Source organism: Rhipicephalus sanguineus, chromosome 10, assembly GCF_013339695.2.
Source record: "Rhipicephalus sanguineus isolate Rsan-2018 chromosome 10, BIME_Rsan_1.4, whole genome shotgun sequence".
NCBI classification, from domain to species: Eukaryota; Metazoa; Arthropoda; class Arachnida; order Ixodida; family Ixodidae; genus Rhipicephalus; species Rhipicephalus sanguineus.
The window spans coordinates 57,615,120-57,642,595 of NC_051185.1; the positions used below are offsets into that span (position 1 = coordinate 57,615,120).

General features: G+C 42.9%; 2 protein-coding genes across 2 annotated transcripts; one reads left to right on the top strand and one right to left on the bottom strand.

Moving 5' to 3' along the window:
• Positions 1–12,216: 12,216 nt before the first annotated feature.
• Positions 12,217–20,207, top strand: LOC119371920 (zinc finger protein 239-like). Its single transcript, XM_037642376.2, has 2 exons — positions 12,217–12,805; positions 15,350–20,207. The coding sequence occupies exons 1-2, from the start codon at positions 12,646–12,648 to the stop codon at positions 15,766–15,768; spliced, it is 579 nt and encodes a 192-aa protein (XP_037498304.1). The 5' UTR covers positions 12,217–12,645; the 3' UTR covers positions 15,769–20,207.
• Positions 20,208–23,490: 3,283 nt separating this feature from the next.
• Positions 23,491–27,085, bottom strand: LOC119371921 (gastrula zinc finger protein XlCGF7.1-like; the record flags this gene model as incomplete). The annotated part of the gene is made up of 2 exons (XM_037642377.1): positions 23,491–23,879; positions 26,748–27,085. Coding segments are annotated over 2 exons (588 nt in total), but the record flags the coding sequence as incomplete, so codon positions are not given.
• Positions 27,086–27,476: the final 391 nt, after the last annotated feature.

The following is a 27,476-nucleotide window of genomic DNA, read 5'->3' on the forward strand; positions in this document are numbered from 1 at the left end:
TAGAGACAGCAGTAAAGAAAGGCGGAAGCATTAGAACTGCAAAGAGAAAACTCTGTTTAGGAAGGATCAGATTGCACGCTCTAAACGATAAGTACTGCAGTGTTATTAACAATTTCAACAACATCATGAGGGTTGCAGAGGACTTCTACTCTGAACTGCACAGTTCGCATACAAGTCATCCATCCTCAGAAGAAAGTAAGTTCGAGCAAGACAAGTTCCGTATGTAACCTCTTGCGACACGGCGTCCTCATTTGGAGACAAGACTTACTTTTGCCGTTTCTGTGCACTGTTGGCAAGGAAGAGACCGCAAACACTGAGCTAGTGGTAAATTAAGCATTCTTGTTGCCTAAAGTTCTTTTATTTGTAGTTGTACTATTTTGCTACAGCGTACCATACGAGCTTTGGTGAGGGAAGTACCATGTTTAACCCATATATGCCCAGTGTCCTACATATAGGATGCTTCTTTGATGCGCTCTAACATCGTTATCTCTTGAGTTGATGACTAGTGCCACCTACAGCACATCAAGCAGGCCTCAATCTCAACGTGTGCAAGCCTAGACATTGCTTCCTTTTCATGCTGCCACATGCCATCCGCTTTCTCCGGGCAAACGCGTGCTTTGTGTGAAAGACGGCATGGAGAGGAAAAAGTGCATGTGAAATGCCGACCACTTTCTCCGGGCAAACGCGTGCTTTGTATGAAAGACGTTATGGAGAGGAAGGAGTGCAATGTCGGTGTGCACGTGAGATGTTTCAAGGCTTACCACACCCTCACATAGCACCCCTAATGCCCAGTGTCCTATATGTATAGGACGGCTTGAAAAGCAGTGTTGCGTTTACCTGGCAGTAAATAAAGAACTTGCGCTTTCTTTTGAGGGCAGAAGTACACTTTTTGTGAAAAAGAATATTTGTTTTGTCATTTTTTCTGAGTTTGGGCAAATATGGGTTAATGAAACGTTGGGCGTGGGGAGTTTAGGCAAGAATTTCAAATTATTCGTTTTATCTATTTAGGAATGCCCGCTGCCAGCAGTTTACTATCACGTGTAATTTGAGGGGATCATTCAATTCAGTTTATGAAGAAATATAGCATGACTGACTGAACAATAATTAGATAATTATTTACATTGTAATTACAAATTATGGTTGTAAACTTCACTATAATTTATTCTAACACTTCCACTTGCTTTAAATTTGGTCTCCAGAACCTTGGCATCAAATTATGTAGATTGCACGCATTTATAGACAGTCAATCATAATGTGTTTCGCAAAGGGGTAATCATTGATGAGGTTGGAAAGGCCATACGCGATACGCCTCGTTGAGTAGCTGCCGATTTGGTCAAAGATGGGCGTGATCTTATGCGTAAGAAACTTGTGACACTTTACGCTCAGTGCCTCAAGGCATCAGAAGTGCCAGTGAGCTGGAAAAATTTCAACATTATATTAATATACAAGAAAGGAGACATAAAATACTTGAATTATTATAGACCGATCAGCTAACTTTCAGTGATGTACAAAATATTTACAAAGGTAATTTCAAACAGGATGAAAGAAACACTTGACTTTAACTAACCTAGAGAGCAAGCCGGATACTCTGTAATAGATCACAGCTATCTGATCAACCAGGTAATAGAGAATTCTGCTAAGCACGAGAAACTCCATCATGTAGCTTTCAGAGACTACGTAAAGGCATTCGACTGAATAGAGGTACTAGCAGCATTGAAAGTACTACTTCTAAAAGAAGTACTTGAAGTATACATAATACCCTGGTCAGTGTCTACAAAGACACTTCAGCTTCTCCACATGAAAAGCAACAGAATCGTGATAGAGAAAGGGATCAGACAAGGAGACACAATCTCCTTAATGTTGTTCACTGCATGCTTAGAAGAAGTATTTAAACAACTGAAGTGGGTAAAAAGAGGAATAAAGATTAATGAAAAGTATCTCTGCAACCTACGATTTGTTCCAAAAAATGATTGAAGGCCTAAGCTGGGGAACGAAAGCGGGGCTAAATGTGAATGTGCTGCAGACACTGCTTGTCTCGAACAAGTATTTGAATGACTAGATATGGGTCAATCAACGGAGGATCAACGTTGACTCAACGGAGAATGCCTTAGCAAAAATCAATGGAGAATGTCTTAGCAATTCATGGTTTGCAGATGGCATTGTACTCTTTAGCGATGACTGTGACCAGTTGCAAAAAGGGATTGAAGAATTACACCAAGAAAGCGTCATAGCAGCTTTAAAGATAAACATGCAGAAGACAAAGATAATTCTAGCTGGTCTGGTGACAGAGTGAAAGTCTGCATTAAGACTACCGGAGCCTTGAAATCGGTAGATGAGTATGTATGTCACGGCAAAATATTTACTGGGGAGCCTACACATGCGAAAGAAATTCACCGAAGAATGGGATGGTGCGCATACGGTAGACATTCTAAACCCACGACTGGTAACTTATTGCTGTCACTAAAGCAAAAAGTGTACGACGTTTAATTTTGCTAGTTCTAACGTGGGGTAGTAACCTGGAGAATTAGAAATAAACGGGAGGAAGGAGCTAAGGACCACCCAGTGCAATGGAATGAAAACTCCAACCCACGACAGGGTGGGTTGGAGGTCATTCGGAGGGGCTTTCATATTGCAGTGGACATAAGGTAGGCTGATGTTGATGATGACAGATGATGTCATGAACAACTCAACTCCCTGAAATTTTTCAATTTTGCATGTGTTTATATACACGGACACACACAACGCACACACACGAGAAGCTGGTGGAACCCCACTCACCCGAAAAACTTTCTGGCTACATCTTGCGCATGTTTTGGAGCAGACAATGCAGTGGTGGCAACACGCTTGATGTCACACAAGCCACGCAAATATGGGGTCGATTCCTTTCGCCTGTGCCACATTGAAGCTGTTCACAATGGGGCAGGAGAAGTTCAGTAACTATGCATCTCGAGTTCAGTGCTGGAGGTACAACGTTACGTGAGAAACAAATGGCGAGGTGCCAACACCGTGCAGGCCTCACGTTCAGTCTGCCTAACGTTCTACACCTGCGAAAGTTTGATATGTGAGGAACTGCACGTACAGTCTGTTTCCATGGTGTACGCACACCACAGGTTGCGTAAACACAGCTGCAGAACATAAGTGAGGTTAAAACATCTACGCCATTATGCAGTGTCACTCGCTGCTGCTTCACATGAAGTCGATAAAATCAGCAGGGTAGGTGCGGAAAAATCGTGAACCAGCCCTGTACTGTTCCTTCACCTTTTAAAACGAGTGGCATGGTTCAGTGGTTGCTGTTGCTGCATCACCGAAGTGAATGACGGGACGCAGCATCTCGCGGACTGGTTCACGTGGTGCTGTCAAATCTGACAGATCTATAGTTGTTGCCAGGGGCAAGGGCTTGGAGGCAACAATTTAGAAATGAAATTTCTGGTTAAAATGTGCACTGGAAGCCCTGTTTTCTTTTTGTTGTTGTTGTTTTTATAACCATATTATGCCCCAAACCTGCTTTCAGTTTCGAGGAGAAAACAGAATAATTGAGCGGCTTTTTGTTATTACTTTTTTTAGGGTTTTGGTATGGACAGTTAAACTAGTCATTTCCCTATCCTTTTCAGGTTGTCTACTTCTTAAAGGGACACTAAAGAGAAACAATGAATCGGTTTAGATTGATAAATTGTACTTTGAGAACTATAATTTTGTTAACTTCACCATCATAGGTGTATTAATAAAGGAGAAAATGAAGTTCAAAGTTTCATTTTTAAATTTCACACCAAAATCTACACGTGTGACGTCACGGATTTCAAAGTGTATTTATCAAATTTTGGCGCCATTGGCTCGACGGAATTTCCTCAAACTTGGTATGCTAACTCTATGGCCCCGTCGGGACAGTGTACTTCATTTTTACTGTTTAGGAACTGCATAGGCCCTAGTAGACACTGTCAAAATATGTGACATCACGGCGAATGGTGCGGAAACTTTATGGTGGTGTCACCACCCACATTTTCTTCTTGCGCGATTTCTCACTTACTAAGCGTCTCCTCGCAGCAAGCGTGGTGTTTTTGGTATCGTGAATGAGTATTTTACTAATATGAGAAAAATCTTTTTGCCCTTTGGTGTCCCTTTAAGCTAGTCTGAAATGAACTTGCCCCGACATTCATATCTATTGAAAAATGGTTACGACCTAATATTTTTTTTTTTGTACTGCCAGAACCATTGGAAGTAAAGAGTGTTTCATTTAGTCAACTTAACCTTTTAGCAAAGCTCTTGCTTTGCCTGGTCAGGTCAGGAGAGGGTGCAACATGCTACATCATTGCACAGAGCTTCATTTGGATACCTGTTTTTTGCATGTTTGTGCAATCCTTTTACTGGTATCACATATTGCTTGTGTGTTAGTAGTTTGCATGGTCTGGATAACTTTTTGTGAGTTTACTTAAATTGAAAGCTAATTTGCTTGCTTCCCGATCTTTGTTTCGGGTTCTTTGCCTTGAAACTTGGTCAGGAATGAACACAGACAACCATTGCATGTTTAAAGACTGTTGTGTTATAGTACTATGTTTTCATTGCTCTCTGGCCCTCTGCAAAAAAGAAATGTTTTGTTTGGTCAATTTAATCTTTTAGGAAATGCATGTTGTAGTTATAGAGACTGTCAAGCGTAAGAAATGTGCTGTTTCAAGAATCTGTGATGCAAAGTTATGTATAGAAAAGTGATTTGATAATTTTGATACTCTGTGTGATAGGTGTCGTAATTATGTTGATGTGGAAGCATAAAATGTCTCATTAGGCGAAAAAGCCGGCATCTGCAGCAGCACCACATGTGGAACTGCAGCCTAATTCCCACTGGCTGCAGTTCCACATGTGCATGCTTCCATAAAGTTGAGCTTTGTGGAAGCGTGCATATGACACTTACTGGCTCACCAGGCTAACCCTCACCCTTGCTCTATGATGTCGGTGTTATCCACGTGGGCCTTGACCACACAAGCTCGGGCTTGCCTTCTAACCTCACCTCAGTAATTGCTATAACGGAAATCCTTGTACGAAAATGAATAAATTAGAAAGGAAAAATGTTGGTGGTGGGAAGTTCCAAACGTACGACTCCACACTAAGAAGCTGAATGCCTTACACACTGGGCTAAACCAGAACCTTTTAGCAGGCCTGTGCACTCCCCTCTATGACTCCTTGCTATTTGGACTGGAATTCTGACACCATAGGTTTCATCATGCCGAGCTTGGTAATGAAAAGTTCGGTCCACGCATAGTGGACAGGCATGCTATCTAGGAGGTGTTGCACGTGGGTCGTATCTATCTATCTATCTGTCTGTCCGTCCCTCCGTCCGTCCGTCTGTCTGTCTGTCACCCCCACTAAGCTTAGCTGCTGGATGCACCTACCAGCCTTGGCGGCCACTGCTTCTTTCTTGGTCTTGGCATGCAGGACAGCAGTGGCTTGCAGCGTTAGCACTTCAGGTTTCTGTTGCTTACTGGCCCGGGCACTCTATTGGGCATTAATTCTTTCACATACACAACCAGTGAGAAGTGTTTAGGTGTCTTGCGACTTGAGTCCCTGTGCAGAGACTTCGTGTTTCCATATTGCATTTAGTATTGAGCGTGTTGTTCCTGTAGTGGTTAACATTACATTGCTAAAACTATGACTGAAGTTAGGCTGAAAGCCTCTACTGATTGCATTTTTGTTTGTTACCATGCATGCGTCTCAATATGGCTCCTTTGTGGGAAAAAGAACAAACATTGAACTTGTGTTATCAGCTTGGCGATTTGTGGCTTCAGAAGTGCAATTTACAATGTGCTCTTTAGTGGTCACAGTTGTTCTGATGACACTTCATGTTATAAGTCTCATTGGTTTTTGGTTATCAGATTCTGACTAACCGTATTTTGAAAATTCCAGGTGGTCAAGATTCGTCCAGAGACCCCTGCTACAGCCCGCCTAATAATCATGTTGTTTGGCGTATGAAACCGCCAATTTTTTTTTTTAATTGCTGCATGCAGGCAGTACATTTGTCTGCATTTACAGCAACATTATTATTTAAATAATACTAACTAAAAGCCCGACAGTTGGCATATAATTTATGCAGAACTGCCCGAGCACGCATGCATTACCCACAACAGCATAAGTAACATGTAGCAAATGCACTCATTTTTGCTTGTACATGATCCCCCCCCCCCATGCGAGCAAAACAACTTGGCCACTTCTCCTTTGCAAAGTGCATTGATGACATTGTTAACCTGTGTTCCGTGAATGAAATTGATATTGGCTTACATGCACGTTTAATTAACAAACTACTGTTTCAAAGTCCCGTAATTTTAGACAAGCTGTGATGTAACAGGCGGTACTGGTGCCTGCATTGCGCAGTACCTCTCATAGGCTCGTGCACGAGCCAGCATTGTCTGTGAAGTATTGTTTGTTATGCTGTCATTAATGCGAGGACGTGGTCTACATCATCCTGCACCAGTCATTGTGGTTGTAATGTCGCGTAATCGGTTGCTCACATGTGCTTGTCAATATTAACAGGCTTGATGGGGCTATTTCAGCTCACTGGCACAATTTGGCTGGGTTCCTTTGCTAATGTACTGTTTACCTTGTTCCACAAATAATTCACTGTGCCAATGTGTTGTGAAAAGCTCTAGACCACATTTGATGCCTGTTTATTGAGCCACCCAAGATGGCTATTTCATTTGCCTGTCAGCTAGCAAAGAATATCTTTTTCTTTTTTTTTTAATTTTAAAAGAAACATGAAAGATCAATGGTCGATCTTTCTAGGCTAGCAAGTGTTGTTTCAAAGCTTCATTTACCTTTATCTGTGAAAATAAACTTATTAAGGGAGGTAATGGAGACTTTTTTTTTTCTTTTTTTAATTTGGTACCGAAGCTTGCTTGCGCATTGCCCCACAACTTCATTGCAACTTTCTCAGCACTTCTGGTTTGCAGCATTATTTTTCAGGCATAATTGCGGAACTGATTAACATAACACCATGCAGCCTTCCCCCCTCCCCCTTTTTTTTTGTGAACAGTTAGCTGCCCTTAAAGGGACACTAAAGGCAAATAACAATTTATGTCAGAGTGAAAGCTCAATGTATGACAACGTCTAAAACGGCAATATTATCAACAGCAGTGCCCTACTTACCAAGAAATTAAGTTAAATGTATCACACGATGAGCGCCACGAGCAGCACATTTTCAAAATGATCCCGATGACGTGTGAGAGTCTGCCTACAATTAATTGCTAGTAATCAAGCTAGCAGCAATAAAAAAAGAACCTTCCGTGCATCAAGAGGCGTAATAAAATGCTGTTTGTTCGTTTCTGTTTGATTCATGGAAAACAGGACCTCTTTGGCGTTGCCATGGGGAACGGTTCAAACGTTCCATTTTCGCCGAAATGCGCTTCGCCCGGCTCCCTGCTTCGCTCAGGCGGTCACGTCTCAGTGGTAGTTTCGGTATCACGTACTGCTGCGTGTGTTTTGCGCGCTCGTGAAAGTCGCTCTGACAGAAAGTTTGACAAAATGCCGCATGCATGTGATGTTGCCGGATGCCCGAATGGTGCACGCCGCCAGTGCACGCCGCCGCGCAGTAATGGCGGGCAACGTTGGGCACGGCAGCAGTGACGTGTGAAAGACTGATTTGAGGCGGGTGATTCGAAGTGCGCTAACGCGATGCGGACCACTAAAACGTGATTTTATTTCAAAATAAGCACTTCCTTGGCGCGAAAGTAGCACTACGAGGTTTCTGGACCGCTATTTAAATAATCAACGTCGACTTAATATTTGCCTTTAGTGTCCCTTTAAGTAGAGGTTTTCTGGACTCGTGAGCAAGCAAAGAGGTAGATATCATGGGAGTGAACTGTTTGAAATTCTGGGATGTGTGGTATACAAATCCGATAGGTATTTCTTAATCTGTTATTGGCATTTTGTTTTATAACTTAAAAGTTGTGCATGGATTATCGGTATGCATTAACTGACGACAAAAACTCTGTTTTGTTCTACAGGTCTGGCACCCAGCAGCGAAGCATCTTCCACATATTGCAGAAGTTCTCAAGAATGGGCAGACATTGTCACAACCGGCATTACATCACCCGACGCAAGTAATCGGAGGCTAGGCAGGAGTAAGTCTTACGCGTTTCAACTGTCGTTTCCGCCCAAAACGGAACACAAGGTCAAACAAGAGACTGAGTATTCTCAAGGGCTCCATCGAAGCGAGACTCGGGAATTATTCCATTGCTCTGTGTGTGATGAAGCATTTCTCGACGGGGTCAATTATGGTATCGCATGGTCAAACATTTACAGGAGATTCAGATCTTGAAATATACTGAGTATGTGCAGTGCAATGGTACGAAGACAAGAGAAGACACACAAACGACATAGACTGGCGCTGACTTCCAACTGTCTATGTCGTTTGTGTGTCTTCTCTTGTGTTCGTACCATTGCGCTGCACATACTCAGTATATTTCAAGACATGTACCAACTCGCCCATCAACGGATCCTTCTTGAACAGATTCAGATGCCTGCACTGTTCAAAACTGTACTTTAAAAAGAGGGACCGCACAGTTCACGTCCAGAACACACACCCCTCATAAATCTTCCTTCACTGCCATTAACATTTTGATACTGTTCGATGAAGAGACCTGTTGAAAACAGCATTATTGTGCAGTTGTTCCATGCCGTCAATTTGTTGTTTGTTTCTGCAAAATGTTGTATTGTTGATGTTGCAGTATGCATTGTGATTCCCGTGCGAGATGGAAGTCTTAAAGGAGTACTTACACAAAAATGTTGTGCATTGGTTTCCCCATTGAAACAAGTAGCTGATGACCCACTTCTCATGGCTGTGAACCTTGTTTGCTTGAGCATGTGATGTTAAATTATTTCGAGTTGTTGTAATAGTGCCCAATCATAGTTCCAGTTTCGAAGAGCACCGAGAAAGGTGGGACCAGGGAGGTTTTATTGTAAACATAACTGGTCACATGAGCACTGTGCTGACAACTATGGCAGAGTGCACATGCAAGGAGCATGGCAGCCTGCACAATCTCGCGATGTAGGGAGTTGTTGGTCATTTAGATGAAATCTAAGTTAATGTCGATGCCGCTATGTGACTTTAAAATTAGTTTTAAATGTGGTTTATGGCGTGTTTGCCTTTGGTATTTTGTAGACGCGTGTCTGTCCGCAGAAGTCTATGTCGTTAGGCAAAAGAACAGTAAGGTGTGTTATGTCTTGTTCATCTTTTTTTTCTATGTCTCTTAAGTGCTTAAGTGGTGGAAATGCATTAAACTTCAGTATTCCATCTAGCCCAGCTAAACGCTTTTAGTACTATCTCATGAGTTATCACAGCCCTTATTATTTTGTGTTAGTACTCCTTCAAGGGTTAGTCACAAATGATTGCTTCACGGAGTGATCCCAGGACGCTGCTCTTTTGGTCTATATGCAGGTCCAATCGGGGGGTTTCTGACAACCTTATTCTTGAACCTAAATTGCATCATGTTACAGGAAAAACATAATGCTGCTGGATTAGCTACCCAAAACAAGTCTTTTGTCAGACATTGCATCTTACAAGTAAACAGCTAGGCCATGCCAAAACATTGAATGTTGTTAATTGAGCTGGAGGGCAAGCATGAAAGCCACCTTTGAAGATTAGACTTACCTTTGCGTGTGTTATATTGTATGTTCATCCACGGTTATCTGATTAAGTTTTGCCATGTATGTGGCTTTTGTAGGGAAGTGAAGCACGTGGTTACCAATTTTGTATGCAGCACATCTCGTTTCATGTGTGACAAGTGAATTCAGTCATGGTTATATCTCATACTGTTCGCTCTCTTTCTTGCTGTGTTGTTGTTGTTGTTGTTGTTTTTTGCAGTGTGCTCCTTGTGCCACAGTGTGCAATATATTGTAAGACTAGTCATTCCTCATCAAATGTCCCAGCCATTTTGGTGACAATTCAAGGTGAAATGGAAAAGAAAGAATTGTTCTTGTTTACTGCACTGAAACGACGAATTGCTGGACTATTTTGGACCAAAGAAATTTTGGTTATTTAGAAGCTTTCCAAATTTCGCAGGATGTCGTCTAAGTGGTGATCATCAGAAAATTTATTTTGAGTGCATCGTTTCTAATGCCAATACCAAATTTGGTTTACATATGAAGCAAAGAAACCTTTAATGTTGGAGGTTCAATTAAACTAGTGCAATTTTTCTGGTGCATACGCCTGCAGGAATTTTGCCAGGGTGCACTATGTTTATTTTATTTTATAAATATTGCGCTTTATCTGAATATATGAGCAATCAGTACTTGCTTTACAGAACATATATCTTTTGTTCAAAATATTTTTCTACCACTGTAAAACTTACCAAAAGAAATTCAAAAGGCTGGACATGACGAAAATATTTTGTTGTGTAAGAATTATTCTAGAAATTCATTTTTGTCAATGCAATAAACAAGCACTATTTTTTTTTTCTTCGGCGAGATTTTAGGTGGTCACCGAAATAGTTGTGCTATTTGGCATGAAACAACTGAGGTGGATTTCGATAAACATAATGGAGTCAGTCGGAGGAAAAAGATGCCATATTTTTGGCATATTTTAAATGTGCTGACATTGTGTAACATTTGTGCAATAGAAAAAAAAAGACTTGAAAGTAATGGCGCAATCGGCTTCGCGGTAAAACCACATTTCGTTTTCTTAACCTAGTTGCTCAATACTCCACCTGCACTTCGTATCTACTTGCTACTTTTATTATTGCTATTATGCTTTTATTATTGCTATTATTGCTATTGTGCTTTTTTTATTGCTACTTTTATTATTTTTCGTTAAAGTTTTAAGTTAAGACTTGCAGACGTTTTCTTTGCAATGTTAGTGCTTCAAATGTTCATCACGATGTTGACAAAGTGTGATCAGCTTCTTTGATTAATAAAGTTGCTTCCTTTGTGGTACTTTTGCCGTGGATGAGTGTGGTCTTTGCTTATAAAATACAAGTAGAAACGAGCAGTCTGCAAAATGTGATATGCAAAACGTGAGGTGTAGCTGTCACTGTTTTGACGTTGGAAAGAGAAGTGACTGTGTTGATTGCGTCAGTGAGCTCACTGGCAGCTGTGATAACATGTGACAAACTTGGTAGATGTTTTGTCTGAATGCCATTTGCATACCTCAAGGCTTTTCTACAGAAAATTTCTTGTAAAACTGCACTTTATGCCATTGCACGCAGCAGAATGTATTGTTGGTGGTCCCATGTTTGTTGACCAGCCTGTTCTTACGATGTTATTTTTGTATATTTTCTTGCATCATACTTTGGATATGATTGAAGTTGCTGCGTTTGGTGTGGCGCCGCATTGGAAGGGCTTCTCTCGCCAGCTCTCATCAGAAACTTTGATTATGCATTGGCAGTTGTAAAGAGCTTCTGTTAACGTCCACAGCAGGTTAAGTGTCAAACGTCCACAGCAGGTTAAGTGTACCAGAAAAAAAGCAGTATTAAAAGATACTTTGTATGGTTGTAGTGTGCTGAAACCTCAAAATACCATTCTATAGGTACACTTCAAGGGGCCTATGGATCTGGCTGTTACTCTTTGCACTCTCCTTGCTGAAACAAACTTTAACATGCAAAACAAATGAGATCCATGACCATTAGATCTTGCATACTGGATTTTTGCAAGAAACTTCGTATTATTTGTTGTATTACCAAATAACACTTGTTCATAAGCTATTGCGTAATTCAGAGCACTAGTGCTCGACATAGTTAGGATTGGTAAGTCCCAGTTATTTGGTACATTTGGAGAGCTATGTTTCAGTGCGCATTATACAGATATGGTATTTTAAGTGCCCAATTTGCATTAGCTGCTGAGGGCAGAGGCACAGCACTTTGTTTTTTGGCTGAAGCGTTATTTGTGCATTTTTTTAACATTCCGCTAATCGGCATGCACTGATGCCAGACAGCGGAGGCTCGATTTAAGGGCCGTCGTCGGCAGTGTTCCTTGACAAATGATTATGGAGATGGCCAATAGTAGAATTGTTGCTCGGAAACCACATTGGAACGTTTGTATTGCAGTGATAATTTCGGTAGGAAAAATGAGGTACAACCACTTCATAGCAGTATGTTTATCTCGTCAAGTTGAAGTGTCTTGGAAATTTCCAGGATAATCGACTGTTATTACTGAACTAGGCCTGCATTTCCAGTTTTGGATCTGTTGAAATGAGTTGCAGGCAAAGTGAGACAGAAGTTCTGTGGCTTCTGGACTATAATGGTTGCATACGTGCATTGTCCAATAGCACTTACTTATTTTTGAGACCTCAAGCACTTCTGGGGCAGTTCAGATAGCTGACATTCCCATACAGACCCACATTTGTGTCGCTGGTTTTAATTTAGAAACTTGAACATCCTGGTAAATTTTGTTGGGGATTCTGATATCACTGCTCAGCCAAACATAATGTTTTAGGCAGTAATGATGAACCTTTAACTATTAGTATGCGTAGTACTTACACTAGCCGAGAAAAAGTACTTAAGGTTCCAGCAGAAATCGCCTAGCGTGACCGTCTTTCACAAGTGAGGGGCAGGCGCACCTCAGTTACTTCGGGTAGGGCTGCCATTTTCTCTCGGGTTGTAACCGAGTATAGCAAGTTGCATGCAGTTTTCACTCCTTATGTGAGATGCAGATTGACATGCAACCAAGCATATGTCCGATTACACACCGAGTGTTGCAAATGGTGGTTTTCTTGCAGCATGGCCACCGTCTCTCGTCATAACGCCAGTGGCAGACAAAGCTGCCGAGCGTCGACCTCTGATGCCTGTCCCACCTCACGTGACGGCCACAAGCGTGACGCCTCATGGCGTAGGTAAGTGAGCAGCGGCGTGCTTGCCCAAGTCTCCTCCTCTGAGTGTTATGAAATTTCGCGGGAACTGCGCATCGATGCTGGAAATGTGTTACTGAACTTTTTTTTTCCCCCGCAGTGTCATCAACTTTCTGTTCTTCCCTCTACGTCCTCTTAGTTCAGGAATCCTGCGGTGTCTGTGAAAGTCGAAAAGCTAATGTGGTATAGTCTGTGTTCACTGTGTGCAAGCTGAAAGATGAATGAGTTAGCCCAAACAAATTGTGTCAATTTGTTTTCATTTTTTTTTTTTTGTGCAATGTCGGTATTTTAGCTCGTGGCCTTAATTTGGCACTATACCACCGTTCAGAACCCGATATTAGGGGTGTGCGAATAGTCGAGCTTCGAATTCGAATGGAATAATACCTAATCAAATAATTTGATTCGACTTTCGAATACCTAGTATTCAAAGTTTCGAATAATTCGACAGGACGTATACCTAAAACGCAACAAAGGCCAATGGTGCAACTTGGTGAGGGTGGGTGGCTAAAACTAACGTTAACGTCGTTACAGATGGCCTTTAGATGAAACATTCACTGATATCCTGGTTCAAAAGCGAGCGAATGTTTATTTTAAAGGAGGTTATGTCATTTCCGCACATAAAAAACACATGAGAAAACTGTCAAGCCCTTATCAACTTCGCTTCCGAAACTGAAGGCATGGGTTTCTTGCGTACTTTCGGTTGCGTATGCCACAACTGCTGTAAACCATCCCGACTTTGGCCCACGACACCCTCGGTGCTGGCTTCACATGTGAAAATTTGTTCACGCTGTACAGTCGCTACTGCCTCACCACATCACTTGTTCAGAAACTCCCACCCTTCCGGCGCGCAATTTAAATGCTGCTGTGAACTCTTGACGATGAAGCACAATATTACCATTGCCAGATGAGCCAAATTGCGCAGCCATATGGGGAAAAAGATAGCTACCGTACCCCCCTCTGTTAGCCGTGAGGAGTGCCGTTGCTGACTGGAATGGCGGCTCTTCTATCAAGCGTGCCTGCGCGCCCATAAAAGCCTGAAAAAATAAACCCTCCTGAACAGGCACGTAGTAAAGATGTCACCACGCCATAGCGTCCGTCATTTTTCCTTTGTATTGCCGTAACACATGGTACACGTTTCGTGTGAATATACTATTCGCTATTCGATTCGACATTTTATGCCACTATTCGGCACTATTCGATTCAAATTCGATTCGAGATGAAATTTCACTATTCGCTCACCCCTACCCGATATCCATCAGTGATACATTACACCCTCTACTCATGTTGCGGGTATAGATTGGCAAAATAAATGCTAAAACTTGCTCAGGCTTGCGTGTAACGTGAATGTGAATCCTTGCTGTAGAAATAAATGCCACAACCTGGTGTAATTGTTTAAAAATAAGGGGGATGTTGCTTCGAAGCTTTTGACTCGCTCGTGTGAAAGCAGACATTCCATAAAGCTTGTCCTTGAAAGCAGGACAAGCTGAAGGAATATGTATGACACGATATGTCATTTCTCTGACGTTGCCTTCACATGTAGTGCTATGCACCCCCCCTTCCTTTAGCAATATAATCTCTATATAAACGGAACATTGAGGGGCGAAGCAATGAAATTCAGATTAAAAATGTGCAGTGTATATAGCACTACTTGACATACACCGTTTTAGCAATGTCACTGCTCCAATTGCTGGCAAAATAACGTGCACTTTGTCAGTGCGAGTCCAGATTGCCTTTTAAATAGGCAGATGTGAGGGGTTTGAAGTTTTAGCTGTTTTTATTTTGGTTTTATATCTGTGGGGCCCTACCACAAAGCTGTGCAAGTCTGCAGATGCGGTGTATTAAAAATCTGTAAACTTGTTTGCTTGAATATTTGCCACTCCTCTTTAAGGTTGGCTTTCTGGATAGATGTGTCACCAACACCTCCACCAACTCGAATGAATAAACCGCGCAAAAGAACGAGGACGAACAGAAGAAACAACAGACCACAGCGCTCAAAATGTTACAAATATATTTACAGTAGGGGGAGTGGCCAAGCAGCCCATATGGCTGTTTTTTGCCCTTCAGAGCACTACTTTGTTGTTTTCCTCCCCATAATAAACTTAATTCTGATTGTACTTTCAGTACAGCAATATCGAAGACAGGTGTCACAAATGTTTACGTCACATTGTGCGTCGTTCAGGAAAAACCCTTTGAAGCTTACTTTCGTGGTTCCACTTACAGAAAGTTTTGGTTTTCATGAATGAAAATCGTTTTCCAGGTTCCGTATACAAAACCTATCAATTTCATTTTAGCGATTTTTGTTTACCAAGATTCTGCTGTAATGAGGTGACACCAACCAGTCCATTCCTATGCACTATATTGCCCTAAATTCCTGTTCACTTCAAACTTGTATAACTGGTATTGACTTCATTGTATCCGGATTCTTGGCAGCTGTCCACTGTTCCACAGGCATTGTCTTGTGCAGCTTCTTTGAAGACCCAACACTTTCGAGGAACTGACAAACATTTAATTCTCCCTTTCTCACTGCAGTATGCGCACCCTTCAACCCAGCAGTTCTTCACAGGTCTATGGACACCGTGGGACCTTGCGCGCCCGGTGTCAACCAGCGCGAGTTGTCGATGCATGGCATCACTACTAGGGCTGCCGACTTCGCCACCGCCGGTGAGCCTGTCATTCAGCAGCTGGGCGAAGGAAGTGGGACGAGCAATGTCCAGAACGTGGCTGGAGCGCAGGGCCATTGGACACCAAAGCCCTTTGCCTGTCACGTCTGCCCCATGAGCTTCGGCTTTCACTCCCAGCTTCAGATACACCTACGGTCGCACACCAAGGAGACACCGTACCGGTGTCCCCTCTGCTTCAAGGGCTTCTCGCAGAAGGGCAACTACAACCGACACATGCGGGTCCACGTGCAAGCAGGAGAGCAGCAGGGCATCGGCACTTCAGGTTGAGCTGGCTCGTTATCCGCAATGCAGTGTATAGTCCGGTGGCACAAAATGCCTTATCTAGTCCCCAAGTGCCGCACGTGCCGAGAGGATACGTTGCTTGGCAACGTATCAGAACGAGTGGGCTTTTCGGTTCAAGCGCGTGGGAAATGGAGGACCGTGTATAGCCCACACTGCGGTCTTGCACCTCATGACCAGGTTTCCGGAAGAGACTGAACTAATAGGCTCACCATTCATACTCTAGAAGGAGATGCTCAGGCCTGAACTGCCAGTAATTGTTGTGCTGGAAGCAGCAAGAATCACCGCCACCATGCTGACCTGCTCATCAGAAATTCCTGTTGGGGTGTTAAAGATGTCCTTGGAGCATTTCTGGATGTGTAGTGCCTGTAGAATGTACAGAGGTAATTGTGTTGTGTGTTTGTGAACAGTGTCTGTTACTGCCAGTGAGCACATGATTTGATGAGGTTGCGTGAAGAGTGGGAGAGTTGGGGGATACCTTAGAAACAAAGAAGCACTAATTTGCCTTCAACTAGCTCTTGTTTTGCTTTCACCTCCTTCTAGAGCTGTGAAGCATTTGCTATCATACACCAAAGACACTGTTATGACTCTGTCTTGCTCCTACGCAGAACGCGGGTTCTACGCAAAACGACAGCTGCAACTCCTATGTGCAGATCCATGTGTAACAGGAAAGCAGCAGGAAACACTAATATACATAGCTTGCCAAGGTGTTGCTATTTTCTTTAATTCACCTCTGCAAGAGTGTGTGCAGCGATATGGGCATTGTAAAGAACACCCAGTAAATTGTTTGGATTGGGACTACCGCTTGCGCAATTATTCAGCCTTCCCGCTCAGATGCGTTGTCTAGCATGCATACGTCTCTATCTCGTTCTCTTTGTTGTTTAGAATGCATATGAATATGTGACAGTATGAATGGGCTGAGGTCTGGATCCTCCATAATTAGACTGCTGTGCATTTGCACAAAAATATAGTTTTGTTCTTGTTAACTTAAATCAGTGGAAGGCTGAGTAAGTTGCTGGGAATTCACAGTATAAAACGACATGCATACAAAACATGAACATATGATAAAAAGGCCGGCATAATTGTTTCTTTTTTAGTTCTTCCTCTTGTGTATGGGCTCTCTATGCCTGCCTTTTCACTCCCTAATATCTCTAATTGTTCACTTAAATGTGTGCCTAGTGTTTTTTTTTTTTAAGCAGACTGTAACTGAAAAATGGTTTCCTGCTTTTCTCTTCTCGTTTTGCATGTGAATTCTAATTTGGTCTGATCACAACACTCATTAACCATAGGCAGCTGTTAAAGGGCCCTTAAACAACTTCTGAAAATACAATGAGCACATTATTCTCCCCTGGCTTTTCTAGTCTTTTTGTTACAATTCATGATGCCAACAGTCTGTTCACTTGAAGTCATAAGGAAATAAGCTCTCGATTGGTTCATATACAAAGGATATCAGTTGGGAATTGTCTCCTATCTTGCTTTGCCATGCACTCGCACGTCCGTTCTGCCTTTTCTCACATGACTAGCATGCGCAATCAACTTATTTCACTTCGTTTTGTGCGTTCTCAACTGCAGAAGCAGAGATAACAGCATGTAGCCAAAAAACACAAAATCCTGATAGTCTCAACTCTTTATGCTGACATTGTCGACATGTTTTATGAAGAAAATGTGGTGAGGAGGAGATAGCGCGTCTAGGAAAAGTATTGAACGAAAGCAAGAAATCACTGTCTCGTCTTTGAACTCGGAGCGGTTTAGGGACCCTTTAATGGGCAGTATTCCCTCCTAGAGCTTGTCTTCTCCCATTGCACTGTTGTAATCACGTTGGCTGGGTCATCATTCAGTTTGTTGTCATCAGGCCACTTCAACATCCTCAGGCTCACCCTTGCCACCAGAAGATGAAAGAAACCTTGCCCATCACCGTGCCAAAGAGGGAAAAACTCATGCGTTCACAGAGATGTACAATTAGGACCCAAGAGCATTAACCGCTGTGCTATTGTGGGCCACATGGACATGAGAGAGCGGCGCTCACTGTGCACGCACTTCAGAGGCCACAGGAAGCACTACTGTGTCTACTGCATAGAGGTCTTAAGTGAAGCTTTTATAACTCGCAGATTTCGGCATCGTACGCAACAAAACCAGTGCCGGCAAGTGTACAGAAATGTGGCCCTTAAAGGTGCGCCGGTCGCGTGCACATTTGTATGCGCCATTTTTCAATAATTGACGCTCTCTCGATCGTGGGCTTGCCGGTGATCAGCCATTTCTGATGTGGCAATCTGATCTTTTGTCAAGGTCACTTGTAATTTCGCATTGCCACATGTCCTTGTTGCCAGGATATGAACATGTGGCCGCTGTTGTTGCCTGTAGCAAATGAATTGTTGCGCTGCTAAGCACGTGGATGAAGGTCCAATTTCTGGCATGGAGGAAGGAAACAGGATGGAGCATTGTGCAATGCAACAGAAAGAAAGGCAGAAAAATTGGCCGCGTATCTGCGTCCTTCGCCGCAAATGTCGTCGAAAGATGATAGTCTTCTGCCAGCTGCACTACATGAGTCCTCCTCCTCTATGTTGAATCGCCGCATCTGGCTCATAGCGTCGCATTTGCAGCACAGCCCAAAAAACACTAGCATTTTCAGCGCAGCCTAAGAAACACTAAGGTCTTTAGAATTACGTATCTATGTATTTTCTAGTAAAGGAACACACCACCTAACACTTACGTATTGATGTTGCACCTCAGATGTGCGTAACATTTGCTTTTTGATCGACAATGTTTACAAGTATGAACGGCGGTACCAGTTGAAGACGGCTCGGTGTTCAGCAAGTGGTTAAACTTTGGCTGGGTGGCTGAATTGGGTGACATACAGACAAACAGAAAGACAGACAGACCAAAATTTCTGCGTTTATGTTCCCCAAGAAAGACTATCGTCTTTAAAAGTAGTACGTCAGGCACGCAGATGCAAAGCTTCGCTTGCCCCCCCCCCGCCCCCCCGATAGAGGAAGGGCTCCTGAATTTTTCTTGAGAGAGAAAACTTGGGAAGTCAGGAAGATTAACCACACGGACTTTCGGATCTGCTACCCTGTATGGGGAAGTAAGAAGGAGGAATTGCAGTTGTTACTGTAAGAGCCTGCTACAATAACTATTATTGAGCCAAAAACTTGAATAATCATTTAGAGGGAGTGACGGCCAATTTGAGTGGGTCCTTTTTTTTTTTTTTTTTCGTGCACCAGAAGGCTTAACTGTTAGCGCGTCCAGTCCTGCCGTGACAATGAGGAAAACATTGTGGAACGCCTTTCGTCGGGAGTCTTATACCTGTAGTCGCTATTATGTTCATGCATTCCTATGCTAGAGACAAGGAGCGGCAAGCGTGATGACATTTTACGTTTGCGTTGCACAAGTGCGGCCTTATACGGCAGAAATCGTTTTTTGTTTATTAGTACCGGTGCTTATGGGGTTCATGCTTCCTGTGCTGACGAATTACTAGTGGTTACACGCTTTCTTTGTGTTCTGTCCATGTGCTTTGCTCTTGTACAAGTTGAATGAAGTTCAAGAGTACAGATTTTGGGCTATTTGGTTTGGTACATTCAATGTGAGGCCATGGTGTTTCCTTTGTCTCTGTCTTTTCAGTGCTATGGCATCATTTGATTGAACGAAATAATTTTAGCAAAGCCAAGTTTTTTTTTAAGCAGTTGGCACATTTACACTTGAGGCACAGTTCATCGTGTTTCTGTGACTGTGCTTTTGGTTTCAGAAACGTGTCATCCTTTGAGAGCCTGAGCAAGCTGGAGTGAAGAATTTTTCACTTGCACGTGTAGTCGGAGCTTAATTCCATGCAAAGTAACATGCCAAACAGCACAAGATGTGTGTCCACACAATGAGGGATGCCAAAGTTCTGCAATTGCACTGGTTACTACAAAATGAGGTAACTATCTGCATGAGGTAACTAATGAAGTAACTAATGGGACAGAAGCCAAGGCAGAAACATACAGCATGACATATTACATTGTCAAGTTTTTAGAAAGTTATCTGTAATATGAATTGATTGAACATTTATTTCTAGTATGCTTCAGAGAAAATAAACATACTCGAGATAGGCCCGGCTTGTTCACAAGTCGACGGTCAGTAATAGTTGAAAGTTCAAGAGCCACAGTTATTTATTGTTCAATATAGCTGGCTGGCTGCTTGACTTCGACTTGTACAGAAGGCTTGTATATGTAAACTTGATATTTATTTTAACATCGCTGACATTCCATTGCTACTGCATGTGTTTCACCTTGTTAAGCGGATGGTGTGTCGTGTCACTTGACTGAAGAGGTTGTACACATGGATGGTTAATGTTTCGAGTAAAGAGTAACTAAGAACATACGACCCTGTTTGTCTTGTCTCATTCGTGCTTGAGCGTAGCTGCACATTTATGTACACAATTGCGTTGTGAGTCTAGCCTTGGAACTTGTCTGGCACAGACTGTGTTTGGCCATTGGTTTCAGCAGTGCTGTTTCCAGTTTTCATGGGGTTGTGAAAGCTAAAAAGCGTCATACTTGTTCACTCCTTGAGAAGAACGCCATCTAAGAATAATGAGTGTTAAAGTTTGTTTGTTTGTTTGTTTGTTGGTTTGTTTGTTTGTTTATCATAGAATGGTTCAGGTTTTTCACTCTGCGAAGGAATGTCACAATACCAGTGCCAGCCATGGTTTGCCAGCACCTCTTAAAAAAAAGTTAACGTACGCTCTGTGCTTATTTCAGCACAGACTAGGGGTGCAATAATAATTATCCACAGGAATGGGGAAAGTGCTAATAGCTTTTATTCATCAAATGGCATACATAAACACTTTGCTTGAAAACGTCTAAAACTGGCTATATTTTACGTATAAAATATCGCCAGTTTTACGTTTCCAAGCAAAATGTTTTATGTATGGCATTTGATGAATAAAAGCTATTAGCACTTTCCCTATTCCTGTGGATAATTATTATTGCACCCCTAGTGTGTGCTGAAATACCGTAAAATCCCGAGCAAGTGCCCCCCCCTCCCTACGATGAAAGATAATCCGACAAGATTTGGAGGGGGGGGGGCCCTTGCTTGGTCATGGATCAAAATTCAAGATGGCGGCGGAAGAGCTGCTCAGAATAAGGAAGGCACACCCGTGCTTCTAATGAAATTCTTTATTGAACACGCATGCGTTCACTGTTTTTATTCACCTCATCGGGTAAATAAAAGGAATGAATGAAACAGCGAAAATAGCGGGAGGGGAGGTGGGGCGCTTGCCTGGTCATTGGCGCATATTTCAAATCTCCCAAAAAAGGGAGGAGGGCGCTTGCTCGGGATTTTACGGTAAGCGCAGAGCGCAGACCAAACAGGGCAGTTTACAGGTGCCTGCACAGTTCTAACATTTAATGCGAGCACATTATACTGCTGTTCTGTTATACAATATTGTCCAGCAGTTTACTTGTTAATGCATTATCTGTAGCACTGCTGTAGTTATTTTCACAAGGCATTTACCTATCTTGAAACTCTAGCCAGAAACCTTAGAGATTTGTGGCAGCTCAAGGAAAACTGGCTAAAACTGTCAAATGCTGTTTTTATTCACTTTGGCAAGCAATTTTGCCAGAATTTTTACTTCATTCTTCAACTTCCTGTCAATACCCAATAAACCATGATCACCCTGGTGAAAGTTAAACCCTGGTGCTCTCACAGCATAAGTATGGGTATGACAACTGAACATTTGTGAAAGTAATATTTTTCAAAAACTGCTGGTGTGGTGTGTGTTTTCAGTTGCGTACCTTTGGTGTTTTATGAATGTGTTCAGGGGGCAGCCAATGCTATTTTCCTGCTGTACGCTTACACCAGTAGTGCAGCACAGTTATTCTCTTAATACCGTTTGTAAAGATGCAGGTTGACGAATGGGTGAAATGTACTGATCTTGCACAGCTTTTGATATAATACTTATCTTAACGGTAAGAACTTCACTTCACTTCACTTTTATTTCCTTAAAGGCCCCCTCAAGGGGGGTATTACATAAGGGGTGGGTTTACAATTGAGTGACACACATACATAATAATAATAAATACACAATTATACATACAAAAATTATACATAAACAACAACAACTTTCCAACTATTACATTAATGTTGCCCATAGGCATGCGCAGGGTTCCTCACCAGGTGGGGCCTGCCCCTGCCCCCGAATTCGGGCAACCGTCGCGAAAAGAAAAAGCACAATTGCATAAGCTGAATGATTCATTAGCAGTGAAACGAGGATTTTAACTTCCTTATTTTACTGGATTTGCAACTGCTGCCAAGTGTTCCCCTAAGCTGGCAAGTAAGGCGGTTGGTTGGACACTTGTCAAAACAGTTTCACAAAAAGCCATCAACATGTGACTTTTCCTCTTGTGGTACCATTGTGCATTTTATTTGGAACGTCTTCAAGGCTCTTCGTCATCATTTCAGCAGAGATTTATGAGCTTCCATGAGCTGCTTGCAGAATAATAGATGTTACAAGACTGAATTCGTACTCGCCCCTTTTATGCACTGGAACAAGCAGTGGTCTCACTCCATCAGAACACACGTCTATGACATTACTAGACATAGCAATTTCCTTAAGCTTTGTCCTGGTCAGCTGGCTAGATATTAACTGCTCTAGTAGAGCATCTCGTTTTTAGATTGTGTAGCAACCAAAGATCACGGACAAGAGAAGTTACTTATTTACTTTGTGAAATATGACCCTATGATTAACCAAGGAAAGGAGATGGCTTTTAAGGGCTCGTTTTTCTTTGTTAAACACAATATTAGTTCACAAACACAATATTAGCTGTTAGTTCTCATCTATGATTAACCATAAGTCCAAGCCAAAGTGAGTTGTGCGAAATGTTCTGTGGTGCTGAAGGCTGAACAGTCAGGTGGAGAACGACGCACTATCTCGCCTGGAATTAGCTCAGTACACATTTTTCAAAAGTTTTATGAAAAAATGTTGGTAAATCCCACGTACTGTGGGAATGCCAAGCAATTAGCGAGAAGCTCTATACGCTGCAACGTTTGGCGTTGAAATGAGTCATGCAATTCCAACCAAGGATCTTGCACTTTCTAACAGTACAAATATTCATTAAGCCTCTGTGGAGTTTATGAGGCAAATGAATATCCAGGGTCTAAACCAAAGGTAAGCATTCTTTGAAAGCCTCAACAAAAGCACTTCGTATATCTGAATGAACATGAAATCCTCTTAACCCTTTGTGGTCCGTTGTTGGGCCCCTCCCAACAACGCAACACGGCCACAATGGTCCACTGTTGGGCACTACACACTGCCCAAATATTGCTGAAAGACTTAGGCACAATATTGACTGCAAAAAGAAACATCTGATGAGTTTTTCTTGCACACTTGTTTTTCTTTTGCGATGGTCAAAACAGGCAAAATATTTTTGGATTACTGTGTCCCGAAGGTCGGTAAAGGTTTCGGACTACAAAGGGTTAATAAGAACCCAACTGACTCACAGTAAGGATCGCAATGTGGATCTTTCGTCAAGACTGGCAATATGGAGAATTCTTTTATTTGTGTGTGTGAAAGTACGGGGAGCGAGCAAGTACAGTGAACAAGATAGCCTTTTTTTATGGGAGTTTAAGAAAATCATTTAAAGTATGTTCTTGCAAAGATGAAGTCGTGGGAATGACAAGCAATTCCCACGACTTCAGGCAGACAAAATGAGTGGACACCAACTTGCGCTTGCGCACCAGTGCAATTTTATTCAGCTACGCGCTCGTATGTTCACTGCCACTGGCCCACACTATCCAGCATTCCCATTCACATCCGACTGCACTGATCACTTATAGCCGAGAAGTGGGTCCGAGTCCTTCAGCCCACAACTCGCTCCTAGCCCAGACCAGTCGAGTATTGCGAATGAGCACTCACACTCGACGCACTGCTGGAATGGATTTCCTCATGCTTCTTCATCTGCCACTTATGCGTGAACACCTTTGAGCAAAAGCGACACTTAAACGGCTTCTCGCCCGTGTGGGTTCGAATGTGGCCCTCGAGGATCCTCTTTTGCGTGAAGGTCATGGGGCAGAGCTGGCAACGGAAAGGTCTCTCGCCGGTGTGGTTGCGGAAGTGCACGACCAGACTGCTCTTCCGCGTGAAGTCCTTGCTGCACATGCCACACTTGTACGGCCGCTCGCCCGTGTGCAATTTTTGGTGATCCACCACGTTTGATCGCAAAACTGTAGTGAAATTACATGGTAGGCAGCGCCACGGGCGACTCAGGATGTGCGGTTCTGGAGGAGGTAGATGCCCCGTGTGACGATCGGTAGCGACGATGTCTGTGTAAATCAGAACGGCACGTTCTTAGCAAAAAGGAGAGGATCGTGAATCGGACAGAGAGGCTAGGCAGCTGGCTAGTTTGTGCTGGGTACCATAGCCGCGATTGTGAAACACGAGGAGCGACAAGAGCTTGAAAAAGAGAACTGTCAGATAATCACGGGGATGTTTCGCAGCATTTCGTGATGCATTGCCACGAGTGCGCGTGCACACCTTGTATTAACAGCGCCTTCGTTATAGTCAAACAGTGCAGTCAAACTTCGAGAGAGATAGTGGAAGCCATCTTCCGCATTAAAAAAACAAAGAAAGGGGTGTCATACATTCACTTGTTACGTGGCTTGATAACTAATTTTGCTCCTTTCTTCATATCTTTAAAGCTTGTTATCACAAGCGGTGCTATGTGCGCCATTGATGAGTTCTGTTGTCTGAATAGTGCAGATCTATAGGTTTTTAAAGCAAATGTTTTCGAAAAAAATAAACCACTTGTTAGAAAGCACTCATGCTTGTGTTTCTCTTTGTCCCTGTGTTTTTGAGCAAGTATTGTTAAGAGCTTTCCAACTGTTATAACCAGCCTTGCTGTCCACGTGCGAGAAAGAAGAGCAGTAAAGCATTCAAAGCATTCGGTGCTGATAAGAGTCTGGGCAAGCACGCCAAGAGTTCTCTCCTTCAATGAAGACAATTCTAATGCATTTAGGGGTGTCAAGTTCTCATTTTTGTACACTGTTCGAAGGCGGCTACAAAAAAAAATTCTGCCCTTGTTTTAACCCCCACGAAGGACACCTTCTGGTGTCAATTAGATTGTTTGCTCAATTGCGATGTGATGGTGTTCGGCCATGAAAAACAAACGACAGATTCCTGCAGCACACCTGTCATTGAAAGGGTAGAGTGCTTGAAGAGCCTGCTCTACAACCCGTAGGGTAGTAAAATGTTCAATAGACGTCTAATTGCTAATTCGGAGACGGTTGCAGCATGCATTCGAGCTTGAAACCCACTTGCTGATGCCTGTACAGTTTCTTTTTTTTTTCATGCAACTAACTTGTGATGTTTCAGTGAATATCATAGTGAAAGCGCAGTTGTCATCCTGGACTGTCCAGTACTGTCTCCATGACTCTGCATACACAACGCTCATTGACTGAAGGCACTACCTTGTGCCTTCCTGAACAGTCCAGGGCGACAAAATAAAATACCCCTCTGCATGACATCAGTAGTGCAAATATATTGGCATAGGGCGGATGGAACTGCAAGCTTTTTGTTTTAAGGGTGGGTCAGTCAACTGCTTATACTAATGAATACCACGCTAATGTTCTTTCATGGTTTGCTCTTGTGAGATTACGAGTAACAATGAAATTGGTAAAGCACTATTTTATGTGCCTTTTACAGTACTTCAACAATAAGCATTAGTAAAGTGAAGAAGCCTTTATTTATAGCAGAAACTGCAGTTATGGAACAAGGCAACTTTTTATCAGAAAAGAAACAATGTCACAGGCACTGGAAATCGCTTGGGAATCTAGTATCCAACTAACCATGCTGCCTTTACTGCCCATCCAGAGGCTCATTTCACTATGCCTAGATTTTACGTAATGGCAAAACATACCCAAATTAAATGGCAGTCAGGCTGACTCCAATGCCTTGCTTAATTTTCTTTTTTCATTGCTTCGACCACAACTTTAGCAAAGAATGCACATTCTGGGTGTGCACTGTGTAACCTTTACTCTGTGTGTCTGTGTGCCTTTAATAAATCGTTTTGCCATTATAAGCACACTGACTGTAAATGCAGGAATTGAATGACTTTGCAGGTTAAGTAAAACGTAAACCTCCAACAGTGTCATCCATGCAGAGCATATCAAGTGATACTACTGTCCGCTGCACACACACATGACAGCAAAACCATACCTTGTTCTATTACCTTGAAGAAGGGCAACATAGCACCGGGCGACAAACATTCCTAACATACAATAACTGGGCATGTATATGCAGGAAAAACCACTTAACACACACCACCACATAATGCAGCACAAGTGATGAATAATGAGAGAATTTCATTCAACATCATCTCTTCAACAGCAGTGTCTTGGAGACAAAGATGGATGTAATGCATAGTTCTTGATAGCACTCTGTCTGTTGTAACTGATTTCTAAGAAGACATCTGTACACTTATCACAAAGCATGCCTCTGGCTCGTGAATCTCGGAACGTAAATAGAAACAAAAAAACAACCTGTAGCAACATTGGGGAAGCCAACCACAACAGGGTTATAATGACTGGAATGCTTTCATCACTGGTACAGTGTGAAAAGAGATTGACATGACACACATCTATATACAAACTATTCGAAGGTAGCAGTAGATAAGGTGAGATCCAAACCCACAACTATCCAAAGGTTGTGGGTTTGGATCCCACCAACAGAAAGGGTGCTTTTTCGTCCACTTTAATTTGTTTAAATTAACGTCATAGTTGCAACATTACAGTGAACGAACAATTAATGTCCCCTATGCTTCCCTTGGCCTAATTGTCTATTCAATTAATGTGGTTGCGTCTAACAAAGAAACCGAACCGCTCAGAAAAATTCCCCTCATTTCGTTCATTCACCAATGGCGAGTGTCCCCGGTATGCGGCAAATGCTTCAAGGAGGAGGAGTTTCTTCCGAGTGCACGTGGAGCTCGTGGTACTTTCGCATAAACTCGCGTGCGAAAGTCATGGGGCAGAGGCGGCACTGGAATGGCCTCTCCGCCGTGTGCGTCCGGATGTGACGCACGAGGTTCCCTTTCTCCGTGAACGCCTGGGGGCACAGGTGGCAATGATACGGCCTCTCGCCGGTGTGGATGCGGATGTGATTTTTCAGGCTGCCTCGCCTTGTAAAGGACTTGCCGCAGCGGCTGCAAGTGTACGACCCACGACCACGTGCAGTTTTGCGGGGGAGTGAGAAATGTGAGAAATTCGGTCCTTCTTGTCTGCCAGACGGGGCGTCCACGTGCGGATAAGCACAGTTCAGCCAACGGGTGGTGCCTGCAAGACAGACGAGTCAATTAAGTGCTGAAACTAGACCCCGTGGAAAGGTCAAGAACACGGTTTGCATCTCTTGCGAGTCATATATCGGAGGCTGCAAATGCTGGTGGCAGGAAATGCGCAGACGGCTTAAAGGGCCCCTGAATTAACCAGAGGTCGAAATTTAGCTGAGGTGTTGCAGTTGTGCACGAGTCCTCAGCAAACACATGGCCGTAAGAATTTTTGGAAATGGTGCCGTACGAGTGCCGTACGGCACTCGTACGGCTCCTCCTCACTGTGCGAGGAGGAAGAGCGATGAGTGTGCGCACCAGCGAGCAGGCTTTTTTTTTGCTGACATTACCAGACGCAAGCGGTGACGTCACGGCGAACGCTGGGGATACCAATAGGCCCAAAGAGGA